We start from the raw sequence: 16752 nt of genomic DNA, 5'->3' as shown, positions 1-16752 counted from the left end.
TACTTCTGTTGTTTCTGAGTAAATTCTTCAAAATTTGTCATCTTGACAAAGCTGGTAGCTAAGAAAATTCTTAGCATAACTCCAGTTTGTTTCAATATTGCATTTCTGAGGCACACACAATGCCTGCTCACTCACTGCAATCACTAGGGACAGTGGCATTTGCTCCTTCAGCCCTGATAAATATTTTTCAGGACTGGACATTGACCCAACAAAACTAACATGAGCTTAAACAAATCAATGAATGTATTGGGTTCTTTTTCTTCTGAGCTCCCATATTCTGCCTTGTGATTCCAAAGTACCACCAGCAGCTACCAAGCACTAACTTCAGCCAAAGCGTGCTCTGAGCTCCTGGAAAAAGCACTTGATGCTCTGATTATGAGAAGCAGCTTCTTTAATTCACCTCAGGCCCCTTTCAGCAGGTCAGCACTGCAAGAGGCTCCACAACTGAGCTACAGTAATACAGGAGGAGGGAATCTTAAAATGCTGTGCATGCACAGAGCTCAACTTTCAGGGACTCAGAAATGTCTCCACAAACCCCATCCTGGGGATTATGTCACTTGGAATACAGGTCAGGGAGCTGAATCACACAGAAAACAACAATCCTGCTGTGGGACATGGAGCCATGCCCTTGTTGGCAACATTCAAATTGGATCTGCTTCACTCCAGGGAGTTAGGGAAGGGTTATTAAAGCTAGGGTGAAAGCAGCTGGTGACTCCTGAGCTGAGGAACCTCATTAGCACAGCCAGTCAGGGCCACCCCAATGTGTGGGATGGTGGGGAGAGACCAGGGCAAGGACAGAGCTGCCACAGACTGTTGAACAAGAACCTCCAGTGAAGTTAAAGCAGTTCAGTTCAGCCCAGGATGTGTCTCTGAATGCTAAATAAACCAGCCCTTGAAGCCAGGGGAAGAAGTCGGCAGAGGGCAGGGAAAAGCTTTGGCCATCGCTGACTTGTGCCTAATGAAAACAGACAGGAGGAGGCCTGGGGATGAAAGGGAATTCCCTCCTTCCCATCAAGGAGCTCAGTCTGTTGGCATGGCTCCTGCCCTCCAAGAGTGCTCCCACAGCATACACATAAAACCGGCTCTAGAGCCATCCAGTGCTGTGAATTACCTACTCCTGATGCAGCTCCACATAGGTCACTGGCTGTTCCTGACTCCATCTCTGGTGATTTTCAAGCCCCAGTAAGGATCTCTGCTGGTTCCAGCTGAGCCAATGGGTCTTGCCACAGCTCTGTCTCCATAAGGACAAGCACATACTCTGCACCAGCTGGTAGTGAAACACTTTTATGTCAGGTGAGGGAGTGCACATCACTGTTACCAACCAAATCAACTGGAAAAAGAGCAAGAAATGGCTCCCTGCCCTTTGCCAGCCCTTTTTCAAAAGGCATTTGGATGAACAAGGAGTCTGAAGACTCACTGAAAACAGCTTTAACAGAGAAACTCTTTTCCTGCCCCACACATCCTGGCACTTCTCCCTCTGCACACAAAAGCTGGAAGCCATCAGATGAACAACTCTGGCATAAGAGATCTGCTGCAAAGCCACCCAACAGATCCCATCACTGCTTTCCTGACAGCCTGAAGTCCCAGGCAAACCACCTACAGCCAACAGCTGCTCCAGGCTGTGTTCCCAAATATCCCTGGTGTCCCAAACATATTGCCTGGTGGGAATGGCTGAGCCTGGGGAGCTGGGACAGCATGCAAGTGCTCTGGCTGCTCCTCAGCACTGCAGCAACCTGAACTGGAGGTGGCACAGGGAGAGGGCAGGAAAGAGCCCGTGAAATCAAAGTTCATCCCCGGAAGAGTGGCAACAATTTTGTAATTTTTTTCTTGGAATGGAGAGGTTTTCTCCTCTGCCTCCCTGAACTGCTGATGGGGAGGGAAAAGGGACCCTGAACAGAGAGGAAAAGTCAGCTGTGAGGAAATAAAATATCCAGTTAATTCCTGTAAATCCTGCAAAATCCAAGGAAAAGGCAGATGAAGGATTTACACTGCAAACTGTGCTAGAATCATACAAATGTACCAAGTTAAGAGAAATGTAGGGGTTTAACATGTCTGTTAATGAATCACTGACATACAAATAAAGCTTATATGCCTGGGAAAAAAAAAATATTTAAAGACTTGAAGAGGTTGAAAACCCATCTGCAGGAGCTGTACCCACCTTCAGTGCTCCCACATTGAACCATGACGCTTCCCACATCGAAGCACAATGTTTGCTTCTCATTAGCTTCAGTTTCCCTTTCAGCCACAGATTTGTGTCACACATTTGTCCCCCAGCACAACTCTGAACAGCTGCAATCACCCTGACAAATTCCCAAGAGAGGAAGAACTCAGGAGCAGGTTGTTTCTTACCATCATGGCCAGAGTTGAGCAGGTGCTCCCCCAGGTCACAGCCAAACACCCTTTCCTTGAGGATCCCCCGCTGTTTCAGTTTCTGCTTCGTTGGGCGTGACTTCATGAATGTCCGGAGGAAGGTGATAAGCTTCCCGTGCTTCTTTGACACTGCACAAGACAGGGAACAACCACTTCATTCCAGACCTGGCAACCACTGAGCAGAACTCCTTCTACAGAGCACATAAGAACTGCAGTAACATTCATATCAATTATTTACAGGAACAGATTTTCCAAGGTTCGGCACTAAACAGAGACTTTTGTTCCAACCCTTGGCTAGTGCAGAGTTACCAGGAGCGAGCTGCAGTGGAAGGACTAACACAAAGACACATTTTTCTGCAGAGCAGCTTCAGGCAGGAGCCACCTGAAGGGCTCATGGTGGGCAGCACCAGGGATGGGCAATTTCTGCAATCTCTGGGAAAGGGAATAAGGCTCAACTGAGAAATCCGGTAATCTCCTGTGCAAACCACAGTGTAATCTACACACAGAAATAAAAGCTTTGTGACTGGCCCTCATTGTGGTCTGTGGCCCCTCCAGAACAAAGGGCTGACTATAATCTGAGACTGAGCAGGTGGAGCTCCCTGAGAGCCCAACCTGCCCTCCCAGCACAGCAGGGCCTCACTGCCTCTCACCACACCTGCACAGGCACCACCCCAGAGCCTCAGCAACTCCCTTCTGAAGCCATCACAAAATAAAAACACAGAATCACAGAGTTAATGAGGCTGGAAAAGACCTCCAAGGCTACTGAATCCAATCTGCGCCAAATCTCCTCTCTGTCACCCTGCCCAGAGCACTGAGCACCACATCCAGGTGTCCCTTGGACACCTCCAGAGATGGGGACTCCACCATCCAGCCCACTGAACAGGTCACAGAGGCAGCTGATTGAAGAGATGCAGTTTATCCTCTCCAGAATGAGCACAAGCAGCCTCCAAAGAGAGGAGGATGCCACTTTCCAACCTCCTGCTCTGTCTCTCTGGGTTGTGCTGGGGAAACTCTGGTCCCTCTGCTAAAACCACCTGCCCAGAAGCTGAATCCCAGTGCAAGGCAAAGGAGAGCAGTGGGTGACAGCAATGACCTGGCCCTGGGAGGAGAGGCCAGCCTCAGGTTGAATGGGAGCAGAACAATGCCCTAGAATGTCAATGTTTCTCCTGAGGCCCTCAGAGCCTCCCCAACAAAAGTGCCATTGTGTACACATTTAAAAGCAGTTTAATTCAACAGAAGAGCTCTCCTGAAGAGAACAAACTGCTGGGTTCAAAGGGCCGTGCTTTGTGAGGAAGCCTTTGCAGCTGGGGAAGTTGTAAAAGCTCCTGCTGCAGCAGCAATCACCCTCCCCAGCTCCTCCCTCTCATCTCAGGCAGGAAAGACAAGAACCATATATTCCACCTGCACTAAACCCACAAATTCTGAAATCAAATATCAGCAGAGTAACACCTTCCAAAGCAGCAAAGACCCCCGGGGACAAAGGTTCATCCCTTCAGTGTCACCTCTGCTGCCAAATGAAATGTGAACTACAGAGAGCAGCTCTGAAACTGGGACTCAGCAAAGCAGAGATGGATGGGCACTGCTTCACTTGAGGAGGGTTCTTCAACCAGGGAACATGGAAAACCTTGTCCCAAGAGCATGGTTATATCACACAGAGCTTCAGGATGCTTTAATCCCTTCACACAGTTGAATATTTCTCCTTCCATTTTACCAGACACTGACACGGGCCCTCTACTGATACATGTAATAAACCTGATAGATTTATTGTCACCTTGAAAATCAAACCTTCTGATAATGTTTTCATAGTTTTAGTTACTTTCCCATGAAAGTCCTATAAACATAAGTTGTTTCTCACATTCCTTCTAAGAAACGTCTTTTGATGGACATTTCTCATGACCAGTGTGCTTGGAAAGGTGGTAACTTAATTATCCAATCCCTGGTCATTGTCAAGAATCTATAAATACTGGAGTCAGAGAATAAAAGACTTTTTTTTGTTTTAACACTGAGAGTGTTCATGTGAATAATTTCATGTCCTTTAGCAACAATTTATATTTCTATTTTAAACCTGATTCCACAGACCTTAACAAATTTGTACCTTTGTACCCATGTGAGGAAAGCAAACTTCTCCTTCTGCACAAAGTCCCCTCTAGCAGTACGACACCAAACTGATCCTCAGCACCACCTGAGTACCCGAAATCCCCAAATCCCCACCAAACCCCACATCTGCAGCCTCAGCAATCAAACCCAATTTAACAACCACAGGAGCCTTGAGCATGATAAACTGTGGCTGTGGGGGCTTTAATTAAAGGAGTGTTTGCAGTTTGACAGGGTTTTTTAATTGCACGCAATAAAGAACAGATTGTGCTGACATGCCAAAGTTAGGATGGGGTTTGGTTGTATCCATCATCACAGGAAAGTAAGGGCTCATTTATCACATCCTATCGGCCCAGCTCAAGGATGAATGGAGACAGTCTCATCCTGACTAGTGTGGATTTCCAAGGTTAGCACCCTCAGGGCTGCTGTGGTAACACCACTGGAGGTGAGAGCCCTGAGACAGATGCTTTCACAACAGGCAAACAGAGCACCTACTAATCCAAATAAAGCAATAATTTATATGTGTGTTTTCATTTGAATCATTTCACACTCTGTATACTATGTACCTTTGACTTAATGAAAAATGAGCCCATCAGAGAATGGATTTTAAATAGAGAAAATCACCCAATTCTAGTCCTGAAGAAATTCTACCACCAATGCAGATCAACAAGTGACTTTTGGGTGTCACCTCAGCACTAAAACCAGAAGAAAAAAACCTGCAGTGGATGCACTTCCATTGTCCAAAGATGTACTTGGCTTGGTATTGGCTTCACTGACCAGAAAAGTGACCTTACTTTTTACAACACAATGAATCTGCTCTGCCTTTAAGCCACTCAGTGCAGGTTAAAATAATTGTCCTGCTTTCTGCACCATTAAGCAGAGTCCCACAAACTCCCTGCCACAGAGAAGTGGTGCAGCAGCCAAGGACTCTGTGCGGGCAGGCTCAGAAATTCCACCAGAAATTCCTTTGTCCCCAGCCTGTGGAAGTGGTTGCATTGCTCCTTGGTCACACAGAGCCTGCTCTGCTCATCCCAGATTACTGCCTGCTTTACAGAGCCTCTCTGAGGCTGAACCCAGCTCTGAGTGCTGTACCCACGCAGGAATGATTCACTCAGGCTTCTGCTGGGTGGGGGAGAACAAGAGAACAGCAAGAAAATCCAAGCAGTCATCTCACTGCTGACAGGTTATTAAGGAGAACAAGAGCAGGTAGGTGTCTGAGAGGGATGAGCTCTGCTCCTGAGCTGTGGGAGCTGCCTCCTGCAGCAGCAGAAAAGGTGGGAACCCCCACACCCTCTGGCATTACCGACCCTCGAAGCACCAATGCATCCCGAGGGATTAATTCCTGCTGCATTCTGGTTTAGGTGAATGGCAGCAGCCAGCAGTGCTCTCCTGCTGCAGCACCAACAACTGCTCTGCACCCACAATTGGTGACTGCAGGAAAACCAGGGGACCAAGGCACAGGTTTTAGACCTGAAACAAATCTACAAGTGTTACAAACCAAGCAGATGTGGAGAAAACAATTAACCCTTTCCTATCATTATTGTCCCACTAATAAAGCAGGGACATGATAGAGCTGATCCACTCAGAGCTTGTGACTCCACACAAGGTGTTAATAGAAATAAACTTGGGAATCAGCACTACTAACAGACAACTTCAAATGGTTGCTGTGCTTCAAGTTACCAACTGAAAGCCAAACCAAACTAAAAAAAATTCCAACATTTATCCGTATTACTTTCCACCTCAGACTTAACCACTATAAAACACATTGTTTACCAAGAAACGGAGACTTTCCTAGAAGAAGCAAGGGCTGCTTTTCTTCAGAAAGGCAGATTTGAATTAATATCCTGGCCTGAAGAAGCAAAGAGAAATTCTCCATCCAGTGGAGAGAGCCTGGCTGCAAAAAAACCCCAAAATGAAACCCAACTGAAAAACCCCACCTGAGTCTGGACCACTTCTGAAGTTTTGCTGGCACAAATGTGTCAATTAGGAGCACACAAAAATCTCCCCCCCTTTGCTGTCATAATTGTGCTGGCCAAAGCCTTTACATAGTGGGAAAGGGGAGGAAGGAAAAGGAATCCTCGTGCCAGGTAGTCCATTGTGGCTTTGGGAAGCTGCCCAGTACCTCCCCCAGGAACATTTTTGGATCAGGCAGCGCTGCTGTTGTTACACCACCAGCATTGCTGGTGCAAGTGAGGCCCCAAAACCCCCAGACATTGGTAAAAGCTGTTAAATAACAATCACTTCATTAAAAGCAGGGCTCATTCACTCTCAGGACATACTTTCTGAAGCTTTACTGAAGAGCTGTGCCAGCCATCAGCTAGCTCTTCATCAGCTTCACACTCTTGGTCAGCACAACTCACTCTCCTGGAAGCCCACAGGGATCCCTTGGGATTTGTTGAGGACTTCTGAGCCTTCCTCTGAGCTCAGCCCATGGTGGCACTCCTGGTTATCCCCACACCATGAGCTCAGCCCACACTGGCACTGCTGGGTGTCCCCACATGGTTCCCTGAGGCTGAGCTGAGCCACTGCCGTGACCTGGATTAGGAATAATCTGCTGCCCCTGATGCTCTTAGGGCAGAGCTGGGCCAGCCCAGGTGAGACAGCCCAGAACTGACCTGCTCCCCCTGGTCCTGATCCCTCCTGTGCCCCATGGATTCACTAGGGATGCAGTTACTTGGGATTCACAGCACAGTCCAAGAACTCCACATGGCTCAGCCCAAACTCTACAAGTGATGTCTGGCCACAAAACCCTTCCCAAGACAGTTGCAATATTTAATTACAATCGCCCAAAGGGCTGCCAGCAGAAGGAAAGGTAGGACGGCAAAGAGCACTGGCTCCTTCTGATTCCTTGGCTTTGGATCATAGAGACCAAACAGGTAAAACCCTTTTAACAAACAAACATAGCCTTACTGTGTCCCCAGATTTTTCTGCTTGGCAAGAAAAACCCTGTGAGGCAAAGGCTCGAGAACAAAACACAACCCAGCCAACCCTGCAGCAGGACAGCATCTCCCAGCTGGCTCATCCTGCCTCTTCCCAAAGGCCAGGGGACATCCAGGCAAATGGTGACCTGGCTACAGATTCTGAACACAGAATCCCAGAGTGGTTTAGGCTGGAATAAAGCTCATCTTGTTCCAAACTCCTGCCACAGGCAGGGACACCTTCCACTAGACCAGGCTGCTTCAAACAGGGCAATGGCAACTTCCTCCAGGACACCCTCCCAAACTCCCTGCCTGTTTCCCAAGCCCTCTGCTTGTTCCCTGCAGCCTCATTAGCCTTTGTCAAGGGAAAACAAGCCCCTGCTCCACAAAGAGCACCTGCCCCATTCCCTGTCAGTAGCACTAATATTTGGGCTTTGACAAAATCTCCTTCCCAGGCTAATAGCACCATGTTTTCTGATGCAGGGTTAGCAAACTTGGACTCCAAGAGAATAATCTTGGAGGGTATTTGCTGACCCACATTCCCAGCACATGGGCAGCCTGTTTGTTTCTCTTATTCTGTGATTTTACAGGTCACAGCACCCAGCTGGTCCCCTCTGAGAGGGGAGCCTGGTGCTCAGACCAAAGCAACAATAACACGTGTGGCTGCAGAGCTCCACAGCAATCAACAAACTGCATTGGCAGGCACAAAATCATAGATGGAAAAAGGTGTGGGAATGTCATAAAGAAAACCATTACAAAACAAAAATGAAATCCATCCTCTCTGAAGGGAGATTTACAGCAAACCAGGCAAAAATTTTTCCAGGCTGCTAGTCCCTCCAGAGCCATTCTCTTCTAAAATTAAACTGCTGCAGGGAGAGAAGGAGAAGCAACAGATTCTTCTGAAAAAAGAGCAGCACCAGGAATCAGGAGATGAGAGGCTGGGGTTGTTTTTGCCACACATTTCCTGTGCTCCCAATTCTGCATGCTCAGGATCACACTGAAGGGTGGGAGCAGAGCGAGGCCAGCTGGGTCCCCACGCAGCATCACTTGTGCTGACCCCTCCTGAAAACATCAGCCAATATACTCAACATCCATCCCCTCACACTCGGAAAAACCTGCTCTGCAGACCCACATCTACTGAGAAGAAGTGATGCCAAGCCAAGAATTGAGTCACATCTCCCAGTTCTCTGTCATGTTCCTTAGCAACAAGACATTTTCCTCCTTCCCTCCTGCCACAGCACTCTATTTTGGAAGCTCATTTACACAGCCCTAGAAACCCCAAGCAGAATGTGGAACCATGCACCACCAAGCACCATCCCTTAGTCCTTAAACAGGATGCTGGGTTTGAAGAAGGACCAACCAACACAACAATAATCCCACTAATCTCTATACGGGGCTTCCTCAGCAGGAATAAAGATTTTCAAGAGATAATTTAAAATTCCATAGATAAGAGAGTCTAAAAATATCTTTCTATCTCAAATAACTTGATAAATGTGTACTGACTGGTTTGTCATAAACAAGAGCAAAATAAATGTGTGTTTTCTGATGCTGCAGCATTTCTCTTGTGCCACGCTGCCATTGGTTAAGGCTGGGCTCTGAAGTGAACAAATATGTTAAAGGTGATTAATTTCAGTGTCATTTGATAAAAACCATTCAAATTAACTAAGAGAAGAACCAGCCAAGGATAAGGACAGATTTCCAGCTACCACAAGAGCCCCACACATATGGAGAGTAAAGTAGGTCATTGATAAGAGCTGCTGCTGTTTATTTACAAAGCCTGTAAGGAAGCCATAAGGAAGCAGTCTCTTGCATCTGCCCAGGCTCCTGCAGCCATCCTTTGGGCAGTGTCTGTGCAATGACCTCAGCACAACTCCAGCTATTGCCCATCCCTGCCACAGCAGCCCTCAGCTCGGGTTGGCTCCTCTTGGTCAGCACAGAACATCTGGCTCCAGAGATCCACCAGCTTGGCAACTCACGATTCCTTCAGCTTCTGGGTCTGGTCACTCCTCTGCTAGAGACAGGACACTGAAAATCCAGGAGCTACCAGCATGCTGGCTACTTTCATTTAACTGAAATCACATGTCACTGTAATGACATGCACCAGGATCATCTACAGTGTGAACTGCATGGAGAAGTTTCTTTATGGCCATGAGAAAACACAGACATGAACCAGGAGCTAATGTACAACAGCAAAACCTCTTTCCACCAAATTTTCTGCCAAATTTTTGAGTGTTTGTAATGGCTTAAGAATGATAACCACCAGGTTAGTCTGATACATAAATCTATCACCTACGTCTGATACCAAGAAATCTGTGCTATTTTCCAGCCTTAAGACATGGCTGATCTTTGCACAGAATTTAAGACCACAAGGAAGCACTAAGATGATACAACCTGACCTCCTGAACAAACAGACCCCAGGACATCTTCAAATTAATCCCTGAAGAACAGCACACCTGCCCCAGGGCAGTGGTACATGGCCAGGAGATATAAATCAGTTATTTATGTAGCTGAAGGCTAAGGGAGACATGAGAGACGTTTCAAAGGTTGAAGGGCTGGCAAGGTCAATCTATTAATTCCATTAACAAGTTTAAATTGTATTTTGGAAAAAAACAACAGTTCTGACTAACAGAGTCCCAGTGATGATGCAGCAGGGACAGGCTGGGACAGGTAACTGGGGGAGGAAATAATGATGGATGGGGTTGCAGTGCAAAGGAAACCAGTTATTAGAGGCCCAGTCTGGAAAAGTAGTGGGAGCTGAAAACAAATCAATAGAGATTTAGCACATGTGGCAGTGGGGTCAGCAGCTCAGGTAACGCAAAGAGTTCACAGGGCCAGCAACAAAACTGGGAGACAAGGGGAGTAAACTGGGAAACATGGAATTAGGAGAAAAATATCCAGAGAGACACTTGAAAGATCTTTTTTCTCTTTAATTCTAGCTAAATCTCTGTTCTAGCAGAGCTTAATGCAGCCCTTTTGCTTATCTCACCTGGAGACTGAGGATCCTTTAGAAAGGCTGCTCTGACTCAGGTAACCATCACAGGCAGAACTGAACACCAGATCTGCCCACCCACATTCACTTTGGCATATCAGGATTGTTTGACCTTGCCTGCCCAAACTCCCACCACACCAAAGATGTGAGATCTGAAACCAAAATGTGCCTGTGTGCAACCCTTCATTCCCAATGAAGAGAATGTGACGCTGTAACCTGAGAGTATCTCTGATACACAATTTGCATGGTTTGAGAAGAAACCCCATTTCAGAATGACCCCAAAGGTTGTGTTGATGTGGCCTATGAAGGGTGTTACCGGTTCCAGAAATTTCTGGAACCTCAACTGGGGCAGCAGCATTAAGGGTAAGCATGAACATTAACAACCAGCACCCTGTACTGGGTAACTCTGCAGACACTTGCAACTCGGAGAAATGGAAGAACAGTCAAGAGGCAAGATGTCACCTTGGCATTAGGTGACACCAGAGCAGAGCCATCTCTGCCAGAAGCTTTTCCAACTCACCAGTCATCACTAACAGGAAGATGATCTGTGATCTTTCTGTGATCCACAGAAAGACAGTGATGGCAATGCCACACATTCCATGTTGGAGCTGACTGGAGCTGCTAGCTATCCATACAGATGGAATTGCCTAATGGACAACCTCAACCTCCCTTTAAGACAATCTAAACCAAACTTTTTTTGTCCTGGCTCCAGCAGCCACTGCCTCAGAGAAGCCAAGAGATGACTGTTCCCAAACTCACACTCTCTTGAAGGCAAAGTGTCTTTGCTCTGCCTGGTTCACAGCCCAGCTGTGCTCCATGCAGCTCCTTCCCTGATTAAAATGCTTCCCAACAGCCCTGTGGAGCTCCATCTCAGCTGAGCATCACCCACGCGATTCCTGCAAGTGGCAGCAGCACTGCAGGAGATCTCCCAAAAACTTGACAGTAACCCAAAGCTGACTCTGCATCACATCAAGCAGATTTGGACACAGGCAGGCAGCCCGGAGCCTTCCCAAGCCATTCCAACATGAGTGGGGCATCAGCTGGGCCGGGATCACCGGGGTGATGGCAGCACCACTCTCCTCCAGCCTGGTCCAATGGGTGGAGGTGAGAGATGGAAAAGGATCTGACGGGAATCAACAAACAGTGCAAGTGGAATAATGAGGAGTTTGGCAGATGGAGCCCGATCCCACAGTGAGAGGGTGTTTGCTCTTCCACAAGGCCTTGGGAAGGCACAGGGAAGGAACAAGCCCTTTTGATTCCATGGAGAAGGGGCATGAGCAATCCCTCTGGAAACAGAAGGAGGAGGCCTGGGTCAAAGCACTGCCTCGCTGCTCCTGAGTCCCATGGCACAGCCTTTGCCTCAGTCCTTGGGTACAGACCATCCTGAGGTACGTGGTACTCCCAGTATGACAGGGAGCCTCTGCTGCTCTTGCAGTCCCTTCCCAAAGGTTGCCTCTCTCATTTTAACTGGCCCGAGGGCAAGCATTTGCAGCCCAGACCAGTTACTTCCAAACTGCATGCAACCTACCCTTCCCAGACTGATTCTGCTCTAGTTCTTCTCCTGTTTACAGCCCTGACTTCCTAAACTGTTCATACTTTAACTATCAACCCCTGCATTAAGCCCTGAGATGATTCTGCCTTTGGAAGTTAAGTTTTCACTCACCTGAAGTGGAAACATAAAAAAATACTGAAGGCCATGACCTTTTTCATTCACTTTTACATTACAGTCACTTTTTACAGCACAAGGAGGATACAGTATCTAAAAGAGGATAAAAAATACATTTTCACATACATCCTCCTTACACAGCTAAAGAAGTGAAAAAAACTTCACTGAAAGTGAAAAATCTGATCTAAAAGTCTGGGGATTTGAGGTGAGTTAAATCTGCTTTTTAAGACTTAAGAATGCAGATAATGTACTGTTTTGCCTGCTTTCTATTCTTCTCCTTTCACTTCCCAGTGCAGGGCTTTGATTTCAAATGAGCCTCTTTTATCAGGCCTGTGTGGTGCCCAGAACAAAGAAGCTCCAGGAAGATTGGAAAGGGAAGGCCTCCTGTCTGTCACAAATAATCAGATCCTACAGGGCATTTAGTCCTTAAAAATGGGCTCTGGCTTTTAGGAGGTTTTCTGAACAAATATGAACAGACAAGCCATGGCTACTTGCAAAGTGTCTACTTTGATCACTGTAACATCTCACCCTGAGAATTTTGTTTTCCAGAGTGTGCATTCCCTGCCCCAGGGCTCCAGCAAACAACGGGCTGGCAGTTTTAAATAGGAAGCCCCTTTCTCCTACCAACAGCATCAATAATATTAATGCTTAGGAATGTGCCCGTCTGGGGAAGGAGGGAAGTAAAAGGATAAAGTGATGTGCAAAAATCTATTGAAATTTAAATTGCAGACATTCCCCTCTGTCAGCTGCCTCTTTGGGAGGGGGTATAAATCTGAGAGGGAGGCACTGAACTCCAGCCCTGCAGCCCCAGGATCACGGCTGGGGTGGGGTATGCACACTGGAATTCCTTCCCTGCTGGGATCTGGGTGGGAATCCTCACACAAATCATCCTGGACATGAAAGAGGCTCCCTTTAACAGCTTCGGTTTGCTACACACCCATGACCCGAGAACAAATCCAATAAAACAATTTACAACTATGGACCCAGTGTGGAGCAAGATGGAATAGAAACCTCAAGGCAGAGATTAGTTAGAGGGAAAGAGAAGTAAACATTTAACAAGGAAGGGGAGAAGGGTAAGTATGAAAATTTAACCGGTATTTGGTCACCAAGCCAGGGAAAAGGCCCAAGGGCACGGATCCCCGAGGATCTTCTCCCACTGCAGCACAGGTCTGTAACCAGCAGCCAGGGATGAGACAGAAATTACTGACACCAGGTGTATTTTACCTGACTGAAAACACGATCCCAGGCACGGAGGCATCACCCCCCTCCCCGTGCAGGACCAACTCTGCTCCAGGCAGTGTCCTGGGCAGGACACCCCAGCACCCCTGGGCCCAACAAAGGGCTCTTAAGGTACCATCAAATCACGTTGGCTTGGAAGGGACTTTAAAACCCATCCAGTCCCACCCCCTGCCACGGGCACAGACACCTTCCACTATCCCAGGCTGCTCCAAGCCCCGTCCAAGCTGGCCTTGGACACTGCCAGGGATCCAGGGGCAGCCACAGCTTCTCTGGGCACCCTGTGCCAGGGCCTGCCCACCCTCACAGGGAGGAATTTCTTCCCAGTATCCAATGTGAAGTACCAAGAGCCTCCTTCCCACACCACCACCACCGGGACAGAAGAATCCTCATCCAAAGCCACTCCTTCCCCTCACACGCATTAAGTACCTGGCAAGTTATTAAGAAACAAGTGGCGCAGACACCTCCGTCCCGAGTAAGCCGGGCTATCGCTTCCTCACCTGGCCCTGCTCCCAGCCGGGTCCGGGCTGCGCTCGGCTCCGCCGGGATCCGCGGGATGCGCCGGCCGCTCGCAGCCTCTGCGGCTCTGCCAAGCCCCTCCCCGGCTCCTCCTCCGCAGGTGCCTCCTTCTTCCCTTCCTTCCTTCCCCCTCCCTCGCTCCCTCCTTCCCCCGCTCCCGCAGCCGCTCCGGCGCTGCCCCTGCGCCGGCACCGCCGCCTGACCCTCCTGTCCCTCCGGGGCCGGGCAAAGGGCGCAGGGTGGGCAGGGAGGGATGGCGAGCAGCACACGGCTGCCCGTCTGGGGAAGGTGCAAAATACAAGTATAAAAAAATCCTAGGTATAAAAATCTAGAAAGGGGGTGCTGAGAAGATGAATCAGGCTGTGCTCGGTGGTGCCCAGCAATAGGACAAGAGGAACGGGCAGTTCCAGCTGAACGTGGGGGGAAAGTTCCCCGTGCTGCGATAAAACACTGAACGGATTGTCCAGAGAGGGTGTGGAGTGTCCCTCACTGGAGATAGTCCAGAACCCACTGGACACAATCCTGTGCTCTGGGATGGCCCGGCTGGAGTAGGGAGCCGGGACCTGGTGACCCTCTGTGGTCCCTTCCTGTCCCATGTGGGATTCTGTCTGACCGCTGGCTTTGCCCCATGTAACCCACGGCTGCTCCAGAAGCTCCATGGGCCCAGTGCCATCCCCTCAGCCTCTGAGCACCTCCAGGAAAACATGCAGGTCAGGAAAGCATTCGCCTTTATCCACTCTCTCCTTCCTTGCTCCTTCACAGAAACTACAGAGGACACTGTGGTGAGGACCACAGCCCATTCCCAGCAGGACTGCAGAGCTCAGGGGTACATCTGTGCCACCCTCCCTATCCCTCAGTCACTACTGCCACTGCAAATCCCCAAGGCCACGCTGAGGATCTGTCTCAGCATGTCCACCAGGCAGGGAGAGACACTGGGCATGCCTCAGTGCTCCGGTGGAAGCACGTTCCAGCTTGCAGATGGGACACAGCCCTGGGGACTGCACCTCGCACCCACCTGTCCCTGATAATGTCATCACAGGAACAATTCCCCCTCCCAGTCTGAGGGGCTGCTTCACATTGAACTGAATCAATGATCAGATCACCGAAAACAAACCCAATTAAAAGCTCTCCGGGAGCTCTGCTGTTTGGAAGCAAACCCAAATGACAGGATCATTTCCCAGTGACCCAGTTCCAGCCAGCCTCCAGCCCAGGGCAGAGCACAGGGACCGTGGAACCTGACCTGACTCCAGCACTGCCATCCCTGCACAGCCTCAGCCAGCACCTGGAGCAGGAACAAGAGGGCAGGAAGCCTCAGCCAAGCCCTTTCCTAGTACCAGTGAATTGTGACCTTACCTGCATTTACTTCAGGTTTGTGGTACAAGTTCTGCCATTGTGCTGTTTGACCTCGAGCTCCCCCATTAACACCAGTTCATCAATCCCAGTAATTGCTGTCACCCACTTTAAAATGTGGGCTTGCCAGCTAAAGGGCAACCTCAGGGTCAGAAGGATTAAGGAGGAATTTGCCTCTCTATCTGCAGACATCTTGATGAGCAGGAGGGGAAAACTCATTTCTTTGGGTACTCATGCTTTCTCCTCTCTGCTGTTTTCAAAACCATTTGCTGACTCACATCTCCCGATAATCCTGTTCTCCAGCTATTTCGTACACTTGGTATTCACTGCTGGACTTGTTTGGCCTGGACACTGTCACACCAGGAGTTACCTCGGCAGCCAAACACAACCCCTAAATCCACTTCTCTCTGAATAATTCCAAGTACAAACCCTTCTCCCTGGTACCAACTCAACATTCTGGGAACATTCTTCCTATCAAAACTGGGAAAATCCCAATGAAGATGAACACAGGAGAAGCAATGCTTCCAAATTAACATGCAAAATGCACATACAATTCCAAACAGCATCTAGGACTTCAGAGCAGTAACACTGAGCTGCCCAAAGCTGCCAGTATGCTCCCTATATTTTTTTTTTCTTTTTACTGTAGGCCAGGCTTGGCTAGGAAGACTCCTTCAAGGCTGGTGAACCCCCATTCACACACTTTGCTGGGGCCCAATTTCAAACTAAGGCCAGGAGTTGCCCTATCCTATTTTTGCTAATCAGAGCAGGAATGTAATAGCTGCATCCTTAATAGCTGCCTCAGCTTCAGGCTTGGGTTTTACCTTTGCAGTAACTGCTCTCAGGAGGTATTTTACTACCTAGTGTACAATGACACACCTTTCCCACATCTGCACTTTGTTTTCTGTAAAGGAAAATCTTTTAATCCTTCTTAGAAACTGCCTTTCTTTTAGGAATGAAACCTGAGCAACCAAGATGTGACTCCTCTGCACGTGGGACCACCTGCACCTGGCACCTGCACAGGGGTCTCTGCTCTCCACTGCACTGAACAGCATTGCCATGCCTTTTGCTGCTTCTGAATATTTGATTGGAAATAATAAAATAAACTCATAAGTCTCATTTTCTAATTTCTTTTGCCAGACAATTTTAAGCATTATTTTTTTATTTTTAATTAAGCAAGTGGAAGAGATGCATTCCCCACTCCTGAGGAAGCTGGTCTGCTTGCCATAGAGCAGAGGAGGCAGACAGTGAGGATCTTTTAAACCCAGCTAAGAAGCTCAAGCACTTGAAGCCACAGAAAAAAGTGTCCAACCATGTGCCTGTCACAAATTCAGTCCTGAAGTTCACCCTGTCCTCCAAAAGTCATTTCAGACAGAAGAACTGGGAAGGCAAGGCAACCCAAAGAATGTTATTAGTGCAGCCTGTAGTTTGTTCCGCTTTCTGGTTTTGCAAATGTAACCACTAAAGGAGGTTCAAGCCATCATTAGGAGTTGGACAATTAGGATTTTCCAATGCTGCTTCTTACTCAGCTGGATTTATCCTGCAGTCAGCTGCTCCCAAAACACACACACACACATAACACAAATAAACAAAAAACCCTTTAAAAATAAGGG

At 48.3% G+C, this 16752-nt stretch overlaps 1 protein-coding gene across 3 annotated transcripts in view; it reads right to left on the bottom strand.

Moving 5' to 3' along the window:
* Positions 1-16752, bottom strand: part of ARHGAP32 (Rho GTPase activating protein 32) — a 243552-nt gene that overhangs the window by 34667 nt on the left and 192133 nt on the right. For 2 of the 3 annotated variants that reach the window (XM_058856945.1, XM_058856944.1), the window contains one exon: positions 2350-2499. In XM_058856945.1, the coding sequence (XP_058712928.1) occupies positions 2350-2499 (150 nt within the window). Of the gene's footprint in view, positions 1-2349; positions 2500-13773; positions 13902-16752 lie in introns of those variants that run through there. The other variant, XM_058856946.1, reaches the window with a different exon arrangement.

Source organism: Poecile atricapillus, chromosome 25 (assembly GCF_030490865.1).
Source record: "Poecile atricapillus isolate bPoeAtr1 chromosome 25, bPoeAtr1.hap1, whole genome shotgun sequence".
Classification (NCBI taxonomy): Eukaryota; Metazoa; Chordata; class Aves; order Passeriformes; family Paridae; genus Poecile; species Poecile atricapillus.
This window is presented reverse-complemented; position numbering and strand designations above follow the sequence as displayed.